This window comes from Neurospora crassa, linkage group V (genome assembly GCF_000182925.2).
Source record: "Neurospora crassa OR74A linkage group V, whole genome shotgun sequence".
NCBI lineage: Eukaryota > Fungi > Ascomycota > Sordariomycetes > Sordariales > Sordariaceae > Neurospora > Neurospora crassa.
The window spans coordinates 2,900,241-2,919,615 of NC_026505.1; the positions used below are offsets into that span (position 1 = coordinate 2,900,241).

Here is a 19,375-nt window from a genome sequence, read left to right on the forward strand (position 1 = left end):
GGTGGCGGGCAACGAACTGGGGACGAGAGGCAGAAGAGGAAAAGAGGTTTGGACGGGAGGGCGCGGCACTTGAAGTTGTGTTGTTGTCGCCGTCGGGTTAAGCTTAGGTAGTACACTAAGGGTAGGGATAGGGGCTGTTGAATATCGCTGGGAAGTCCCGGCAATAACCGGCAGTAGTAAGGCCCACCGGGGTATCATTCACAAACTTGGCGTGCAGTTGATGTCGGCGATTTCCAAAAGTGCGAGTTGAAGTCCGTCCCGGGAAGTCCGCAACGGGCAAGGTGGATGATCAGGAAAAGAAGGTGAAAACCCCGAAGTGTAGGACCTACCGTATGTGTAGTTGTCTCGCGATGTGGCACTGAACAATGGAATGATGGTGCAAGAAACCCCATAGGCAGCGTTACTAAATCATATAACTTCTCATTATCATGTTCACAGGTCAGACTCTCGGGAACACCTCAAGCACGCCTTTGATCAGCCGTCACTCGGCGATGTCTTTCATCACACTCCCAAACCAATGAACATGGAGTGATCCTTTTAATTCTCTGTCCTACAGCATGGCTAAGGACATCACCTTGTTGCCCTCTCGTCGCAACCTGGAGACCATGACCTCTCAGGATGATCATATCTGCTCAACGCGCCGAAAAAAGGAGATTCGCATCCTGAGGCCACCATCCACCTTGAACCCGAGTTGCCGCCGAAGTTGCTCGGCTCGCTAGCATATTCCTTTCTCGGTAAAGTGCTGTCCAGTATCAGTGTCATAAAAATTCTCCCCTTATCCACCCATATGGTACGTGGGACGCTCCCCTTTCCCTCCCCAGCTTTTTGTGTCCAAGCTCAACCCTAATTCATCTCGGAGAGTTCATGATTGGGCAATAAAATTGCTTTCCAAACGTTGTCGAAGACGCATATGTCGATAGTAGGACGATGATTGGCCTTGGGCGATAAGGTCACACAAGCCACCAGACAGATTTGAATGTGCTTGCCATATCCTCAAACAGCCTGTCTTGCCTCGGCTATTCGTTGTCGAAGATTGAATGAAGAATTTTCTTAGGCTTCAAGCCTAAAGTTCATGACTCATTTCACCCAAGTAATAAGACAAGATAAGTAACACCAGTTGTTGGTCCGTTCAACAACGGTGGTCGACCGGAACGAGCAGGGACAGTGGAATCTCGAGTGGGCTCGTGGAGGATTGTGGATATTCGTACGTATTTTGACCCCTTTGAAAAACTAATCTCAGCCTGTCGCCGTGCATAGCCACTGGAATCGTTGTGAAGCTTTCTTCATCGTCAAATCTTTTCCATTCTCAAAGAGCCAGAAATGCCTGGCCTGTGAGATGGAGATGTGTATGTCTGGACCTTCATTGATGTTCACTTTTTCTCCTGACTCATCACCGACTATCACGGACTATCATCGATATCATGAACTTCCGGCCGCCAACCAGCTTAGAGACACGAAGCCACGACACTTGCCACTCACAGTTCTTTGAGTTGGCATAAGCTTGCATGCCACGCTACTGGACGGTGTGTATAGCATCAATGAAGAGTCTGACACGAACAAGAAAAACTTCTGGGACTGCGTGGCCCCCGGAACTTTCGGCGGACCTGCATGACCAATGAAACTGACCAGGTTCTCAAATTTCCCTTACTCCCAACCTCCGTCTGGCCACGCAGCAATCCCATCACACCGTTTCTCTCGGTTGAGCGGGACATTAGGCTTGAGACCTGTGAGACACGCACAACACACACTGTACGTTCCGTATCGGCTCATGAATCGATATATGAATTCAATTAGTAAGCAATATCGTTGGTTGAAGCTAGGAGGATACGTGAAGCAAGAGTGGCGAGTCAATGACTGCAGACTGGATGAACTAGAGACGGGATTTACTGACAGCGATTGCAACGCTCTGGCTCGTAGCCTAGCGGGCACGGGCGAGGGAAACCCGCCCGCCCTTTTGTGACACTGCGACCTTGGCCATGAACTGTCTGGGAACTACATGCGAACTACCCATCGAGACATGATGACTGCTGTTCCGGTTCGACTCCGACTCGACAATGAGACGAAAGATCAAGAGTTCATGACTGTGATGACTGATGAACCAGTCTTCAAAGTCACCTGAGATATCGTATTCTACCTACCTCTACCTCATCTGCTGCATGTTTTGAACATGCCACCTGCCAACAAAGGCAGGAGGGCGAAGAGCTGGAGTCCTGGATACCTAGTTGGGCCCCCGAGCATCAGGGAACTCTGGCGGTCACGGGAATGGCAATGAGGAGGGGTCTCGATGGTGACTTGCCGAGTTGATTCGGCTGTGCGGGGGGTTGGGGACATATGGCGTTTCCGGGGCCAACGACTGTCAGTGCTGTTTCTCCCTCCACCTTTCGAACCACAATATTGTGTGTCAATCAGGCGTAGATGCAGCTTTGCGTCTGCTGGCAAGGTGGAAACCTCGGAGTTGACCTGTTCCACTCTCAGCGAATTTTTGCCTCTTTTTGTTTTGCTACATCCGATATCAACACAAGCGAGGGAGGCAGGGTCTTGAATGGCAGATGCTTTTTTAGACAGCTTGGGTATCTTGATGGGCGCGAGGAGAACGGGACGGGTGCGAATCAACGCGAAGATCTGGGACCGCAAGGTGGATGAACGGGGCACTGCTGTCGACGCCCACTGCCCAGGCAAGCCAGGCTCCTCCAGCGGCATACCAATTGCGCTGGACAAGACGGCCCGAGAGTATTGCCTCGACATGGCGGCAGGACTCAGGGTCCTTTTCCTTGCCCAAGAGGTAGACATGTACTTGTCGCCGTCGTTCCCTTCAGGCACTGTGGTCCATTGAGGCTAGGGGAAAATGGATGTCGAGCATTTCCCGACCGTTTTGCACCGGCGTTCTTCCTGCGCATAATTTCGACACTGTAGAATTTGTTGAGGCCATTTTCTAAACCCAAGCAAATGTGATGGTAATCTCGGCGCCGAGTGTCGTCGAAAAGGCTTAGTTCCAGCCGAGGTCAAGTTTGACGTCTCATCGTCCCAGGGTTGGGGTTTTTGGAGACACCCGACCCATGCATCTTGGAAGCGTGGGCATCATCCAGGGCAGGAACAGAAGCTTGACACTTCCCGCCTTTCAGTCCGCCAGCTGCCAAAGATCCAAGATGTACCGCTGGGAAAGCCTTTGAGTGGGTCCAGCTGTCCGTCCCCTCTGGCAAGCGTCGAACAGCAAAAATGGAGAAACACATCGCTGCCACTGGCTCGTGCCTGGCAACCCTTTATTTTTTTCTTCTTTTTTTTCCCTTTTTCCTTTTTTTGTTCGTCCCTCGTCGGTTCCAGTTGCTGCCGGTGCGTGGACGGTTCGATTCGGTTTGGTTTGTTGTGTTCGCTGGCTCAGTTCTGCCAAGGGCGCACAGGAGAAGTCGTTCCGTTGTTCGACGATTCGTCCGACCACATCCCGTCTCAACCTCTTTCGGTGACCCTCCACTCCCCGTTATTTGACACTTTGACCGCCTTTGTTGCACCAAGTGCGACGCATTCGAGACAGCCGCGTCGTCAAGGGTAATTGACAGTCGGTATGTCTAGACGCCAGAACCGCCAGAAGCCTTCCAGGACTCTTCTCTCGATCCCCCCGCACTAAGGGCTAGAACGGCCTGTTGCGCACGCACGACTTGTCGACCTTTGCTGCTTCGTGAGTATGTACTCGATCACGATCACTGTTCTCAATTGGAACGCTACACCGGCGACGGCAGAAGCCACCAAGAAAAACCAAGGCCCTGGATAGCGGTTGTGAGGAATGTCCACGATTGTTAATCAGAAATTCAGGGACACCCCAGTGTCGGGTCCCCAACAGGGAAACGCTTATTACGCTTAGAACCCACTTTTTTCGGCTTCAACTTCTTTCAACCGCTGCATCGACCTCAACACAACCCGATATGAAGCTTTTCACACCAAAAAGCCGGCTACTGGGCGCGCTGCGTCCACTGGTTCAATCAGCATTTCGCTGCGGTAACTTTTCGTAAAGATATCTTTTCTTCCTCGTCAAAAACGAGAAGAAACCTTCAAAACTTGGCGCCAAGAGAAGACGATGGCACGGACCAGAAAAGACGAGCAAAGCCAATAGAATGTTTACCTTGAGGTAGAAAAAAGTGGGTTCTAAGCGTAATAATCGACACCCCCAACAGTGGAGTGGAAACGCGATGTGACAGCAATGATCAGGAACTTTCCCATGTTTTTGCCCATCATATCCATCAGCCCCATCCGTCCCCATACCTCTCCCCCCTGCGTCTCCATCCGGTGTCCTGTCTTCCCCATTTCTACCACGGCAATGCCCAATCATGGCGAGCCAACCGCCAACTTCTTTCTTGTTGTCTCCGCTGACCATGGCCAGTTTGGCTGCAGCTCGACCAAACAGGCAGCCCCGGATTTGCGGATCGCTCGACGTCGGCGAGCTTCGAAGCTGAAAAAAAAAAAAACACCGCGAAACGCACCTCGAAACAAAAAAAAGTAAAAAGTAAAAGCGAACGTGAAAAGGAGTCCACTGCAGAATGCATGCGATGCCGGACAAGGATCGGTCTGCCGGGTGTCCAACCCGTTGCACTCTGTCTCCCTACGGCTCCGCCCCATTGGCGGCTTCTACACTACCCGAACGCCGTTCCAAGAGGAACTGGACTGGATCAGCTCATGGCAAACGGCTCGGTACCTTGTGGCGCCTCTTCCAGCGGCCCCTCGATGCAACTTCTACAAGTCCCGGCCCAATAAGCGACAATCGCATTCGGAGTCAAGTCATGGCCTGCATTGACCCTCTGCATCTCATTTTCGCGGCTGTCTCGGAGCCTGTCTCTCCATTCCTCGTCCTAACGGAATCGATTGAGACAATAATAGTCGCCGGCAAGGGGTTAAGCAAAGGGCTGGCGAGCTAGGGACGTTAGGACGGCGAAACGGGTGCCACAGGAGGGGAGCTGTGGGCGACACACACTGTGTGTGTGGGCACCGCTGAGGTGTCGGACGGTACCGTCACCGTGGGCATCACTCCCCATCTGATCAAGGGGCAGAGACATCCCGTCCCGCCCTCCTGGCACTTCTGCCAACGATCCACGAGCCGCATTTCGGGCAGGCACAGCGGGGAGCAGTTCTACATAGTACGCTACAGGTACTGTATAGCGTGGTCTGCGGCGTACACAGTATGCCATGTCCCCATGGCACACTCCGTCCGGAGGACAGAATCCTGTGGTGCCCGAGATTTCAAATGCCGCCCCGGACACCAGAGTCGACAATCATACCTGCGGTCTGGCCATTTTGTCCTCCATTTTCCTGTCAGAATTGGACTTGGCATGGACATTCCTACCAAAAGTGCATCTACCGTAGGATAGTCCATTATACCCAAGTTGGCCCGGTCACGGCACGCCTCGTCCCGTTTCGTCGAAAGCGGTGGCCACAAGCGAAAGTTGCAACGAAAGTTGCAACGCAGCAATCGTATCCTTCGTCACTTCTCTCATGACTCTCCCTGTCCTTCAACGTCCCATCATCCTCCGCCGCCACCGTGGAAAAGATTGAGCATCCCTATTCCCCTCCTTCTTACAAAAAAGGCCGCCGGTCAACAAGCGCCCAACCGCCGCCAACCGCCACCAACCTCAGCTACTTTACCCGTGCCTGTCGCCGGTTTCACGACTGAGGCTTTTCCCGAAATTTTCGCAGTTCTACGCCCGAACCAGAGCCGCGAAACTCGAGCGCTATTACGAGATTGACGGTGTATCTCAATTGCAGCAAGCCGATCCCGGTTCCGAATTTTGGACCGGCCGAACAACAAAAGTCTGAACCCCTGATCCCTGAACACCCGGCCGGATCACAAATACACTACACAAAGCGGGATCCGCTGTGTTCCCATGCTGCCGGGCCTAGACTGTACCTACAATCTTCAATAGCTCCGTCACCAGGCACTTTGTCGGCGCCGCGTTCGCTCCCGTCCCGTTCCGTGGCTCCGAATTGCTTCGCCAACACAACTCCGTCCTGATGGCTCCACCAACGCAATACAAGCCCATCCAACCGGCGCCGTTGAAGGTTGCGAAATCGGGCACTTCATCTGGCACCGGCCGTGTTAATGGAGAGAAGCACGCCAAAAGGGTCAAGGCTGTGACACAGGCTTGTCACACGTGCCGCCGATACAAGGCCAAGGTATATTCTAGTTCCCGATCTGATTTTTTGTCTTGAGACGCTGATGTTTTCGTCATTTTCACATTGTATAGTGCGATGGCCTTCGACCCAGATGCACTAGCTGCAAAACCAAAAATAAGCCATGCGGCTACGAAGGCGAGGAGGGCCAGTCCCGCCAGGAGGCGATGAAATCACGGCTAGAGGCATTGGAGAGATTGGTGACCGCCCTTCAGCAAAAGTCACCCGAAGAGGCTGAAGCATTGCTTCAGCGTATTCGAAATGCTGACGATATCGTTTCGCTTTCATCGGCTGCTTCCAGCGACAGTGGCGAACGCAATATTCCTGGACTCCATCGCAACGATTCGACGTCGCCCAGCATGGGCGGGTCACTTTCCGACTCATGGACATCACCATCATCTGTCCCGACTGTATCAACCGACATCATCAAGCGTGCTTTACAATCAGCCTCGCCATCTGGCGACGAGTCGTCTGAAGGCGGTATGCAGCTTGTCTCAGATTCAGGGAGCGCCACGGCGCGCCTGCGTGTCGATCATTCGGCGTATCTAATTCGCTTCGTCCTTCCCAATGCGGACGCCACCCGTGCGGCTCTCAACAGTTTCTACAGCTCGAGCGGCAAGCTCTTCCATGTCTTCTCTCAGCAGGACATGGATCGGTTCTTCACAATTGTTTTTGGCTACGATGGACGACCCAACTATTCACAAAAGATGGCGATATGCTGCCTTTGCTCAGTCGCTGCCGTTGGAATTCAGTACAACCCTGATGATTTCGAGAAGGGCTCGGAACACATCTTTTATGAAGTAGCCCGGCGGTATTTCGTGGACGTCCTCGAGGAATCATCACTTGATGCCATCAAGGTTTGCGCCATGTTGGCTTTCTTCAATGTCATGAACAAGGCCACCATTTCGCTTGCTTGGGTTGAACTTGGCATGAGCATGTCTCGACAATTCGGCTTGAATACCAGCATTCTGTTACGCGACGAACAGAACGACCACATGATCGACTACAGGAAGACTTGGAGGACCTTGATGTTCTTCTCCAGTTGGCTTTCATCCACTTTGGGCTACATTTCCGGCAGCACTGGGTCAGACTTCCAGAAGTTTGTCCCCATTGCAGACGTTGAGCCTTATTACCCCCTTCAAGTGACCGAAACCGTACAGAGAGAGATGACCAAGATTTCGCTTCTCAAGGCTGAAATCCTGCGCATGCAACTCGAGTTCCAGGATCTACCCAGACTTACCGTTGTTGCTAATGAATACCTCGAGAAATGGCATGAGAAGCTCCCGGTCGAGGTGCAGTTGGCCAACCTTGCCAACCCTGGTCTCGATGACACAGTCCGAAGGTCCATCTATCACGTCCACCTGCTATATCTTGGTGCCATGCAGCTCTTGTACCGATGGATTGCTGCTCGGCTTATTCAAACGACCACTGTTAATGGCAGGGAGGTCATTGTCCCTAGCGAGTCTGTTCCTGAAGAAGACCGCAAGCTACTGAAGCACGTTTCGCAGGGCCTCGTTGCTGCGAAGCACTCGGCCCGTCTGCTTGCTTTGCTGCACGGTGAACGTGGTATCTTTCAGCGCTGCTGGTTGGTCATGTAAGTTTTGACGTCATTACCATCCAACATAATTTTCGATCGCATCAACTAATACACTGCGAATCAGCTTCCAATCCCATACCTCATGCGTCGTCATCTTGCATTCGGTTGCGCAGAAACAAGTTCATGGCTTCCCGGTCAGTTCGTGGGCTCCGGACCTCAAACTCGCGCAGCTGTGTCTGGATACGCTCGAGTTTTGCGGAAGAATCGACCCGGTTGCTCTTCGCTTCCACGTGCGACTATCTGCCATCTTCAAGAGCCTAACAGCCGCTCTTCCAAGTAATGACAACCAAACGACCAGGCAAAGGACGGAAGACTGGGTGACCATGCCTCCTGATTTCCCTCCCATCCCTGGTGCTGCCGGAGTGAACAACAGCGCAGGTACACCACTGGTAGATCCGGAACAGCTTGAGGAGCCAGATCCGGAGTATCTTCTCACCATGCCAAAGAATGCCAAGGAGCGCGTGGTTGTGTTGTCGCACTCACTGTTGTCGGCACTTTGCCGACCTTGGGGTGGTGACGAGGCGGGACCGACGGGCACGGCTTGCGCCCAGGGGAAGAGCAGCGTTGCGACTGTGGTCAAGGAAAAAGCGGTGGATGAGGAAGATATTCCAGCATCGTCGGCGACGTTTCGTTGGGATCACACGGGCCACCTGGGATCGCGCGGCATGAGCAAATTGGCGAAAGAGCTGGGGTTGACAAAGTCGACTGACGAATCGGGTCTGGGCTCTTGCTCTACTAGTGAGGTTAACCTGGGGAGCGACTGCAGGTTCTTGGATAGCGAGGACCCGCACGGTTGGCAGACAGCGCCAGAGTACATCGACATGTCACAATATTGACCATAATGGGGCGGCGGCGATGGTGGAAAGGGCTGGTCAGGGACATGATTTGATGTTAGCGGGCTGGAACTGTAGCATCTGGTTAATCGGGGCGTGCCGGTTTGTGATTGTTGCATAGTACTAGTGTTGGTGTCTCCATTTTTGAAGTGCTGTGGGGTTGGGGCATCAGTGTGCGATTTGAACTTATTTTGTTGTATTTTCCTTTTTTTCCTTTTTTCTTTTGTCAAATCGAACAGGGTGTATATTAGGCTCAGAGGATGTAGATAGCACTATGCATTTTGAACAGCTTTTGTGTGTTTTGGAACTGAATGAGAATCTGACCGTAAGAGACATTGTTGAGCCCCCTTTTTTTTTTTTTTTTCTTCTTTTTTTCTTCTTTTTTCTACCTCCCCCCCTTTCAGGTCATTTTTATGTCACCTACTGACGGGAAAAGGGGTCACGCGTGGTGAAGCCCTATAAGGCAAGCTTACACGGTGCCCAAATTCGTACTAGCGACGCCCCCCAGTTTGTCCCGTCAAGGGAATTGATACACTATACTCCAATCAAAGTTCAAGAAGAAAGCACTAACATAGAAATTCCCCCTTCCCCTTCCCTTTTCCTGCCCGGAACCGGAACGGGCATTCCACTTCGGTTGAACAATACCGGGCCTCTACTGCCCCTGCCCATTTTTCGGACACTGCACCTCTCCCGTCACTGGCACTTCAGCTTCGCGCAGCTTCGGCTTCATCATGGAAACTTCCTGCTCTGATCACAACGTTGTTCACGGCGCTTCTTTGGATGACGCGAATGGCCACTTGTGTCCGACCAGGGGATGCACGTCGTCGTGGCGCTTGGGACTTGTCCCTTTTCGTCCTGGGCTCTTCCCGGCTCCCGCTTTTCGTTACAGGGGAGCAACCCCGCCCAGCTCTCAGCGCTTAAAGCCATCCTCGAATCCAGCATCGGTGACCAACCATTGCCGACCATGATGCCGTCCTCGCGACAAGTCATGTCAACACAGCCAGTCAAGCACTCGGCCCCTGGCAAGGCACTGGCACTGACCGGGGGATCGGCTATTGCCCAAACGGTCGGGTCACCTGTATCACGCGGATTGGTTGCGGCGGCGCGCTTGCGCTTGTTCGTCCGGTGTCCAGCCTGTCCGTCGTTTCAAGACGCGCTGCATTTGCACTGCATCGGGCTGCAGCGATGGCATCAACGGCATCCCGTGCATGTAGGACCTGCCACCACATGCCACACCACATGGGTCCCGGGGAACGTCTTCAACCACTCCCGTGGACCGTTCTGGAAATGGAAATGGGCATTATTGCAAAAAGCTGGGTTCAAGGTGTGCTCAGCTTCTGTCACAGGGCTGTGACTGTTTTGATGTCTGGTCTCTGATGGTGGTGTGGATGCTGGAGTGTCGTGGTAGGGTTACTTCTGTTGCTGATTTCTCATGGCTAACACCGTCCAGACACTCCCGTCACCTTTATGTTCATATCTGTGCAAGTTTCCTTTTCCCTTTTCAATTTGGTGTTGCACGTCGAAGACCACTTCTGCACACAGGCGTTTGGTTCCTTTCCTTCTTCCTTGTTTCTTCCTTTCCATACTTGCATGTTGTCTTGACCGTGCCGCTCGGGGCGACCTTGGTCAGCTTACTCGAAGTATCTAATGGGGTTCTCCTGGAAACCACAACAACAACAACAGCAACTTCACCCTAACCAACCGGCCCTCATGGCTGACCACGAGATCGAAGAGGCCAAGCGTCTAATCCTCGCACGACGAGCCTCCGTCCAGACCAAGAGCAGCGACCAATCCTTCGGTCGTCTTCGTACCCGATCGCGGACATTCTCCAACTCTCAAAAGCCCTTCACTTACCAAGAAATCAACCAGGTCCTCGACGAGGTGGTGGATGCAAACGGACCTGTGGGTGTGATCAAGGCCCTCCTGGTACTCGGCGCCGACGTCAACTTTTCCAAGAGGAGGAGCGTGGACACCTGGAGCAAGCTGACTGGGAGGAAGAACGAAGGCTGGCGCAGTGATATCCTCATCCGAGCAACCGTCCGATGTCCCTCCGAGACTGTCTACGCTATCGCCCATCACGCCGACCAGGAGAATCTCGATGGCGCCTTGCATCATGCCATGCTAAGGGGCAACCTCGCTGTGCTGCAGGCATTGCTTGATCACGGCGCAAATCCTGTTCAGCTGCATGATGACTTCCTCGACCTTATATCCCGCAACCACGTCGATCTCGTACAGGCTATCCTGGCTGGCCACCGACTGCCGTGTCTCCCATGTCGATCTACTGGATTGATGATAGCTGCCAAGAACGGGTCGCTAGAAATCGTCAGTCTGTTACTCAAATGCTGGGCCGATGTTAATCACGACGGCGGAGCTGCGTTGGTGGCAGCTGTAGAAGCCCGTCGCCCCGATCTAGTTGCGGTTCTCATCTCTGGCCCGGTACAGCCCTCTCCTCGTTCTTTGGACGCTGCTCTTGGTCGGGCCCATAAGGAAATAATGGCACGTTCAAACGAGGAGCATCGGGAAATCATCGAAATGTGTTTGTCTGCCGGTGCTGCAGGAGAAGAGACGACCCGGCTTGTGACGGAGGGTGTCGTAGCCGCTGTACGAACGAGACACATCCAGTTGCTAGACACAGTTCTCCGGGTCAAGAGGCCACCGCCACAGTATGAAGCAATGGCAATGGTGGATGCAGTCAAGGCGCAACACATTGATGTTCTGAGTAAGCTGCTTGTACTGAAGCCGCAGTCCAAGAGCCTCGCGCTTGCGGTTTCCCAAGCAGTCGAAATACAGAACCGACAAACGCGACACGACATTACTCAGATACTCATCGATTCGGGTGCTCAGGGGTCATGTACGGCGGAGGCCTTGGTCAAGATCGTCAAGATAATTGTTACCGAGCCCGGGATGCCCCACAAGACGTCTTTAGATCGAGCGATGGACAAGAAGCTGTTCCGTCTTTTGCTTCAGCAAGGAAAGGCAGATGTGAACTATGAAAATGGCGAAGCTTTGCAGATTACTGTCCAGAAGCCGTGCCTGGAGATTGCTGAGGAGATTGTTAGTAGGGAACCATCGCCCGAAGCATTGGGTACTGCCTTGCCTTGGGCAATGGATCTCGTCAACCCGAGGGCCAGGGAGTCGATGATTGAGCTCCTGCTTCGAAAGCACATTAATGAAGATGCTGTAGGAAAAGCCTTGGTTCAGGCCTTTAAGGAAGGGCCTGATAATGGGTAGGTGACTCCCATATGGTGAGTAGAAGAGCAAACCGTACTAATCAGAGTACGAGACAGGCCCCTCGTCAAGTTACTCCTCACTCGTGCATCCGTTAATCATAACAATGGAGAAGTGTTCATCTTCGCGATTCGCCAATACCGACCCGAGACGTTCCGAATGCTCCTCGACCAAGGGATTAGCTACAAAGCGCTCTTCACCGCCATCAACGAAGCCCTCAAAACCTCTAGGACGAACAGGCGAGCGGTTTTTACGGATCTCATGAGTCGCCTACAGTTCGACCATCTGAATACTGCATTGAAGTACGTTGTTCTCGAGGCCGACACCGACCTGACTCTGGCCAAATCACTACTCGAAGCAGGAGCCGAGGCTACACACGAGAATGGTGTCTGCATTAAGAATGCAGCCTCCAATCTCGATCACGATACCCTTGGTCTCCTGACAGAATACTCCGGCACTCATGACAGCATCTTCACGCAAGCTATGACCGGTGTCGTCAACCGTGGAAAGCAGTGGGTTGCCTTTGAACATGTTGAGGTCATGAAACTCCTCGTCCGAGGAGGGGCCTCTACCCAGGTTATCAACAAGGCTGTGGTGGAAGTCGTCGACACTTTGGCCTGCAAGGAGTCACAGATCGAGCTGGCCAACAGATTTCTCGACATCTTCTTTGCTGCCGGCGCCGATGTCAACTATGAAAACGGAAAACCGGTCGGAATCGCCGCCAGTCGTGGTGATCCGGTGCTTCTTGCGCGGTTGCTTAGTAATGGTGCGTCGTCGATGACTTCCACACATGCTCTCTCAACTGCTATAATGGCGCACCATGACGAGAACCTGTTACTGCGGTTGATCGACGTTTTTGCGGATAGGCGAACTGCGGCACCGGATGTGAACCAGTCGATTCCGGGCATGCCATCGCCGATCTTTCTGTGCCTCAAGTCGTACCCCAAGTCGCTGGCCCTGTTGGATAGTCTCGTCGGTGCCGGGTGTGATCTCGAGTCCACCGTGCTGTCGGATGTTTGCCCTGAGGAGGAGTCAACTGAGAAGAAGGTGCGGGCTGGAAATTTTGATGAGCCGGTTACCGTCTTGTTATGGGCTCTTTTGCCCAGGAATAGCCAGATTGATCCTGCTGTCGTTAATGGGCTTGTTCGTCACGGTGGTAAGTGCGGGTCAGTCTGAATGGCATTAACTTGTGCGCTAACAGATCCAATAGCCAACACCGCTTACGCGTCGCCGAGAACTCATACTACCGCTTTGATATTGGCGGTCAAGTCAGGAAGAGTTGAAGCCGTGCAGACACTCCTCAATGCCGGTGCCAAAGTCACTGCCAAGGACAGCCAGGGACGTTCCGCTTTGTACATTGCCGCCAGGTTGGGCAATGCGGATATTGTGGCCGCGTTGCTGAGGATCAACTCTTCCCTAAACGATGGCAGTCTCCATGAAGCGTCGCGTAACCTCCACACCGGTGCAATGCGCCTCTTGGTTGAATGCGGCCATGATCCTAACTACAGGTCAAGCAAGCATGACGGACGCACTGCCTTTGGTGAGATGGCTCTCAAGGCCACTGTGCCTCGCGATATTTCCATTGCTGAGGAAGCCGTCGAAATTCTCTGCACCGGCGGTGCCAGCCCTCTGCTCAAAACCAATGGAAAGACAATCCTGTTCTTGGCCTTGGACAATATGGACAACGAAGCCATGACCCGTCTACTCCTGGACAAGCATCTGTATCGCATCCTCAACAGCCCGGAGAATATGTATGTGGAGGATATCTACCACTACTCGCCAACCATGTATGTCAAGAAAGGCATGCTTCAGGGACCAAGGACCGCCGGTCTGATTGAGATTCTGGAGGGCCATGGCGGCGAAGACCGGTACTACGCTACTATGGAACAGAAACAACCACATGATGCTGTAGGTATGCCCGAGGAGATCCAGCAGTTCGAGCGGGAGCGCCGTGCGCGAGAACGACGCATCCGGGAAGCAGAAGAGGAACACGCCGCCACCCTGCGTCGCGAGTATGAAAAAGCCAAGACGGTCGACGTGATCGAGGACTTGCATCACAACCGCTCATACCGGCATTACGAGGACATCTCTGACCAGCACCGCCGGAACAAGTACCTCGATCACCATACTGACGTCACCATCAAAACCGAAGCGGCCCTCGTCGACAACTCCCTCAAAATGCACGGCGCCAGCGTCGACAACGCCATCCAGTGGCAACGCCACAACAACCACATGGCCATGGGTGTCAACGCCGCTCACGTCCAGCGCGATATCAAAATGCAGCGGCACGCCGTTGATCTGACTATTGGCCGCGATGCCGCCCAGCTTAACCGGTCCATCGCCATTCGGCACCACAACGACGGGATGGTCATGGCCTCGCAGCAGCGTGGCGCCCAGCTAGCGCACATGCGCCACGAACACCACCAGGTCATACAGCAGCGGAAAGACCACGGCGTTATCGACCACATCCACGCCGAGAACCGGCACGCGCTCGAAATGCGCGCGGGCGCCCAGCGCCATGGGCAGGCACTCGCGCACCAGCGATCGGCGCACCAGCTGGGCATGAGGAATCGCGCGGATTACTATAACCAGGGACTGGAGTTCCAAGGGAGAGCGCAGGCGATGCATGAGAGGCATATTGAGGGCATTCATCAGAAGCATATGATGCTGGCGGGGGCGAAGCATACGATGAACATGACGGAGTTGGGGGCGCAGAGGGGAAATATTATTGGGCAGACTAATTTGAATGAATTAAGGCAGTGGTCGGCGGCTGGAGGGGGGAGGAGTATTGGGTATGGAGGGGGCAGAGTGCAATTGCTAAATTGAGTGTGCGTTTGGAAGAACTTTGGCGAGAAAGAGATGAAACGACGGGAAAGCATCGAAAGAAGGGACGAAGAAAGAAGGAGGTGCATTGGAAGGCAACTGAAGGCCCAAAGAATGACGCGGAGATATGGCTGGCGTTTTGCGGATTTTTGATACCATAAACATAGCGTTTATCTTTTATTTAGACCTTTATATCTTCAGAATGTATTTCTTTTTTCATCAATCATGACTTTTGAAAATAAGGAAGTTAGAGTATGTTATTCACAAGACGCTCAGGGGGTGATTAGGTAAGTGTTAAGGGTAGGGTAAGGGTTAGACGTGGGTGGATAAGGGAAGCAAAACTGGACATAATCACTCGCGAGCCTTGTGGCCATAACCCCCCGATGAACCATATTAAAGAAGCATAATGGAGGGACTTGCCTGCTAATATGCATTCTTCCGGAATGCCTCCCTTCAAAACAAGATTTTGTGGTCTCATGACGGAGTGAGTGACCACTGCGCCTGCGGTACGTATGAAATTGGTGCAAGTAGAAAGCCACACCTAGCTCCCACCACCACACTGCACCAGCCACAACCCCTTCTCCGAATTTTGCGGAGAATAGAGTGGATGCCGCCCCGTTTATTATCTCCGGTGGAGTCACCTATGCCGCTCGGTGCGGGGACGCCGTCCCGTCATCAGCGCGGCTCTCTCCGTCCGTGGCACTTGTGGGAACACGGAATCTCGGTGAGTTCGTCTGCTGAACAGAACTTGCTTATCAGCAGTTACATGAACCGTTCCCTCTTTAACAACGGACAACGTTTCATCAGCATCCAGCGGCCCATCCCTTCAGTTGAAACTCGGTACTTACTATTTCAGCCTGCTGACCGAACGACTGGACGTCACACTGCATCTGCTCACCGATTGACCGATAAGCTGATCGACCAAAACGACCTAATGTAACCTCTCTCTCCATTTAATTTTATTCATACATACTCTCTCACCTCATTATCGTGAATGACGTGAATTCCACCACCACCACTCGGCCGCCGTGACCACACATCCCTAAACAAACACATCTACCGCCGCCCCTACCTCAACCAAACAACACAATAAGTACCCCGAGAGCTGAATCACCATGGCCGACTACGACCAGCCCACCATGGGCGCCTCGACAGCCGCAGCCGCCGCACACGCCCAGCTCAAAAAAGTCAAGAAGCAAAAAGTCCTGCTCATGGGCAAATCCGGGTCCGGCAAGTCGTCCATGCGCAGCATCATCTTCAGCAACTACCTGGCGCGCGACACGCGCCGCTTGGGGGCCACCATCGACATTGACCTGTCGCACGTCAAGTTCCTCGGCAATCTGACGCTCAACCTGTGGGACTGCGGTGGGCAGGAGGCTTTTATGGAGAACTATCTCTCGCAGCAGCGGGCGCACGTGTTCAGCAACGTCGGGGTGCTCATCTACGTCTTTGACATTGAGTCGCGCGACGTGGACCGCGACTTGGCGACGTACGTCAACATCATTTCGGCGCTCGTGCAGTACAGCCGCGAGGCCAAGGTGTTTGTCTTGATTCACAAGATGGACCTGATCCAGCCGATGACGCGCGAAGATGTGTTTGATCGCCGCGTTGCGCTGGTGAGACGCAAGACGGCCGAGGCGGTGGCGATTGTACGGAAGCAGAAGCCCGAAGTTTCTGGAGTAGGAGTAGGAGGATTACCCGGCCCCGGCGGCGGCGGCGGCGGCGGTGGTGCCATGATGGCAGGCTCCCTCCCCTCCCCGGAACTCTCCACGCCCATCCCCGACCTCGAAGTGGAAATGCAACTCTTCGCCACCTCCATCTGGGACCAATCTTTGTACAAGGCCTGGGCCTCCATCATCCACGACCTCGTCCCCAACCTGTCCGTCATCGAAACCCAACTGGCCTCTCTGGGTGTAGCAATCGATGCCGATGAGATCCTCCTCTTCGAACGCACCTCCTTCCTGGTTGTCTCCAAATGGACCTCTCCAGAAGGGGAATCCAATCCCTACGGCGACCGCTTCGAGCGCATGTCCAACATTTTGAAGGCGTGGAAACACACGTGCTCAAAGTATACGGGCACGCCGAGAAACGCCGAGCAGTTTTCGGACTTTGAGTACAAGATGGGCGCCAACTTTAGCATGTTTGTCACCAAATTTACGACGAATACGTACATTCTCGTGTGCATGCCACCGGGCGAGGCGAGGTTCAACAGCGCGAAACTGAACGTGGCGGCGGCGAGGCCGTGGTTTAGGTTCCTGGATGGCCCCATGATTGCGCCGACGGCGGGCATCGGGAGTTCTCAGATGTTAAGCGGGTTGGCGGCGGCGGGGGGTGAAGTGGCGTAGATGAGCGTGGAGGGGGAGGGGCGCTTAAGGGGTAGAAAATGTGGTGGAGGGAGAATTCCAGACATGGTATCACGGCCCTGGAAAGAACACGGCCGGGTTCGAGCGGATCGAGAAGAGGCATTCAAGGTTGCAAAATGGGCGAAAGGGCATCTTCTACGTGGGTGGGGTTTGGGGTGATTTGGGTTTGGCACACGATATTGTCTGATGGCTGCGCAAAAGCCAGACTGGGGGCATGCAGCACGCCCGTGAAACACAACGTCCCTTTGATATTATGTCCTGGGCTTTCTTTGGTCTGTATGATTTTCTTATTCGGGATTTGCATTTTGTTACACAGCAAGTTATTTGCGTTAGGGGTCGATGATACCCATAGCAGTCACGGCGACGGCGACGGAGGCGTTTCAAAAATATTGAGGGGAGAAGACACTTCGAACAAAACTTATGTTATGCAACATGGTTAACAAGGGAACGTCTGTTGGAGCTTCCTTCTTTGGAATCTACAGACGAAACTAATTACTGTCTAGCCTCGATTTGCTTGCTGTGTTGGCCTGTAATGTGCCCGTAAATAAAACCCCTTTACCCATTAAAACCCCTGGAAATACCATGCCCATGTCACATTATATCCCTTAAACCCACTTGACGACAGCAGCAGCGCCTCTCTTGAATTCCGGGGTGTCACCCAGAACCAGAGACTTGTCAGTGTGGTCCTTGTTGGGGAAGGTCGTGGAAAGAACCCAGGGTCGGGCTGAAAGAGACGTCGAAGAGCGCTGGACAAAGTCGTAGACATCGCCAATCGTCTGCGACGTGTTGAATCGAGCCGGGAGGCGGCTACCGTCGGGCAACTGGATACGCAGCATCACTGTCGGCTGCGACTCATCCACGCCAGTTGTGGGAGCTTGAGCCGAGCCACTCGTAGCAGAAGCAGAAGCAACAGCGGTACTTGCGGCTGCAGCAGCAGCAGGAGGAACAAAGCCTGATCCGTCTCCTGGAACAGGGCTTCCCAGACGGCGGCCCTCGCCACTGAAGGGGACGTACTTCTTGGGCAGCTGTCTCCACTCCTCTTGATGTTGCTCCAACTTGACGTTCACACGCTGATCAGGCCTCACATTCATAAGGCGAAGCGGGGCGCGGCCAGCACGGATCATAGCCAAATCGGCCTGGTTGGCCGGGTCATCAAAGCGATAAAGCGGACCCTCCTCAACGCTGAATCCGTTGCTCCAAATATGCAAAGTTCTTTCCTGAGTTGGACCTTCAAGCTGGCGGGGCGCGGCAGAGGTATTCGAATCGACATTGGGGATTTGTCGAGACTCAACGCCGTCACCGCCGAGGGTCATACCAGTGCCGCGGAAGCGGGTAGGTCTCGCGGTTCCGGCTCCGGTTTCGGCTCCGGTTTCTTCATCATCGGAGCTATTGCCACCGGCACGAGAGTTCCTGTATGAAAAAATCTCGTAGTTAGTACAGGAATGGAGTGGACATAGCCCTCGACTTCGGGAACATACTCTCTAGCCTTGGCCAGAATATCTTGTAGAAGCCTTCTGGTGTCGCTGTTGGGTTCACGTTGACTAGGGTCCTGGACAGCCAAGCCCGACTTCTCGCCACCAGCAAACAAGTCCCTAGGTCCGCGACCTTCATCTTCCTCATCGTCCTCGTCCTCATCGTCATCCTCGTCGCGTCGACCCCCTATGGAACTCAGGGTGGCAAGGCCGGTGCGTTTTTGGGTCTTCTTGGGAGCCGAAGAGGATGATTGCGCATACTGGGGAGCGGGGCGGCCGTCGAGAGTTCTGGGGCCAATATACTCGGGGGGCGCCGCGGCGCTGGCACGAGCAGAAGCGGGGGCAGCTCCAGTGTTCGAGGCACTGTTGTCTTGGTCCGTATAGTATGCGGCGACGGCAGCATCCATGTCCCAGTCGTAATTGTTCAGGTACTCTGTAGCCTGTGTGGTTTCAGTCAGTAAGCATCCTAGTGAAACATTTAGGATACTTTCAGCATACCGCATCAGTAGCAACTCCGGTCAGCTCACAGAAGCTGCTGATCTTGTCGTCGTGGTCGGTCATTGTTATGTTTCGAGGTGGTGACGGCTTGATTGGCTCGAGTTAAGATCCAGCACAGAGAATAATATCGGGGGTGGCTTTCGTTGCAATGGTGAGGTGTCGGAAGAATAATGCGAATGTGTTGCCGTAGGTACTTCTAAAACTGGATGAAGTTTCGGTTTGGAATAGGATGGATCGAGTGAAAGCGAAGCCAAAGGAAGGAAGAAGTGGAAGTAAATGTCAACCACGCAGGCAGCCTCTGGTGGACGTGACGTGACGGGTCACCAAACGTTTGGTGGTACTAACAGTTTCCCCGCGGCATCGCAGCTGGAACAGCCACCCAGCTGTTAGTGAACGACGGGAGCTTCC

At 53.6% G+C, this 19,375-nt stretch overlaps 5 protein-coding genes across 5 annotated transcripts; 3 read left to right on the forward strand and 2 right to left on the reverse strand.

Annotated features, from left to right (window-relative positions):
- Nucleotides 1–4,658: 4,658 nt before the first annotated feature.
- Nucleotides 4,659–5,279, reverse strand: NCU01096 (hypothetical protein; the record flags this gene model as incomplete). Its single annotated transcript, XM_956615.1, has 3 exons — nt 4,659–4,838; nt 4,961–5,116; nt 5,265–5,279. 3 exons carry the CDS (start codon nt 5,277–5,279, stop codon nt 4,659–4,661), a joined length of 351 nt encoding a protein of 116 aa, XP_961708.1.
- On the forward strand, nt 5,275–8,870 carry NCU01097 (hypothetical protein). Its single transcript, XM_956616.2, has 3 exons — nt 5,275–6,156; nt 6,228–7,747; nt 7,815–8,870. Exons 1-3 carry the CDS (start codon nt 5,995–5,997, stop codon nt 8,584–8,586), a joined length of 2,454 nt encoding a protein of 817 aa, XP_961709.1. The 5' UTR covers nt 5,275–5,994; the 3' UTR covers nt 8,587–8,870.
- A 754-nt stretch (nt 8,871–9,624) lies between these two features.
- On the forward strand, nt 9,625–14,855 carry NCU01098 (hypothetical protein). The gene is made up of 3 exons (XM_956617.2): nt 9,625–11,810; nt 11,871–12,967; nt 13,022–14,855. Exons 1-3 carry the CDS (start codon nt 10,231–10,233, stop codon nt 14,635–14,637), a joined length of 4,293 nt encoding a protein of 1,430 aa, XP_961710.2. The 5' UTR covers nt 9,625–10,230; the 3' UTR covers nt 14,638–14,855.
- Nucleotides 14,856–15,289: 434 nt separating this feature from the next.
- On the forward strand, nt 15,290–17,585 carry NCU01099 (GTP-binding protein GTR1). Its single transcript, XM_956618.3, has one exon. The coding sequence runs from the start codon at nt 15,750–15,752 to the stop codon at nt 16,977–16,979; it is 1,230 nt and encodes a 409-aa protein (XP_961711.1). The 5' UTR covers nt 15,290–15,749; the 3' UTR covers nt 16,980–17,585.
- Nucleotides 15,362–19,351, reverse strand: NCU01100 (hypothetical protein). The gene is made up of 3 exons (XM_956619.2): nt 18,968–19,351; nt 18,476–18,909; nt 15,362–18,407 (listed from the first exon to the last, which is right to left on the reverse strand). Exons 1-3 carry the CDS (start codon nt 19,028–19,030, stop codon nt 17,603–17,605), a joined length of 1,302 nt encoding a protein of 433 aa, XP_961712.1. The 5' UTR covers nt 19,031–19,351; the 3' UTR covers nt 15,362–17,602.
- Nucleotides 19,352–19,375: the final 24 nt, after the last annotated feature.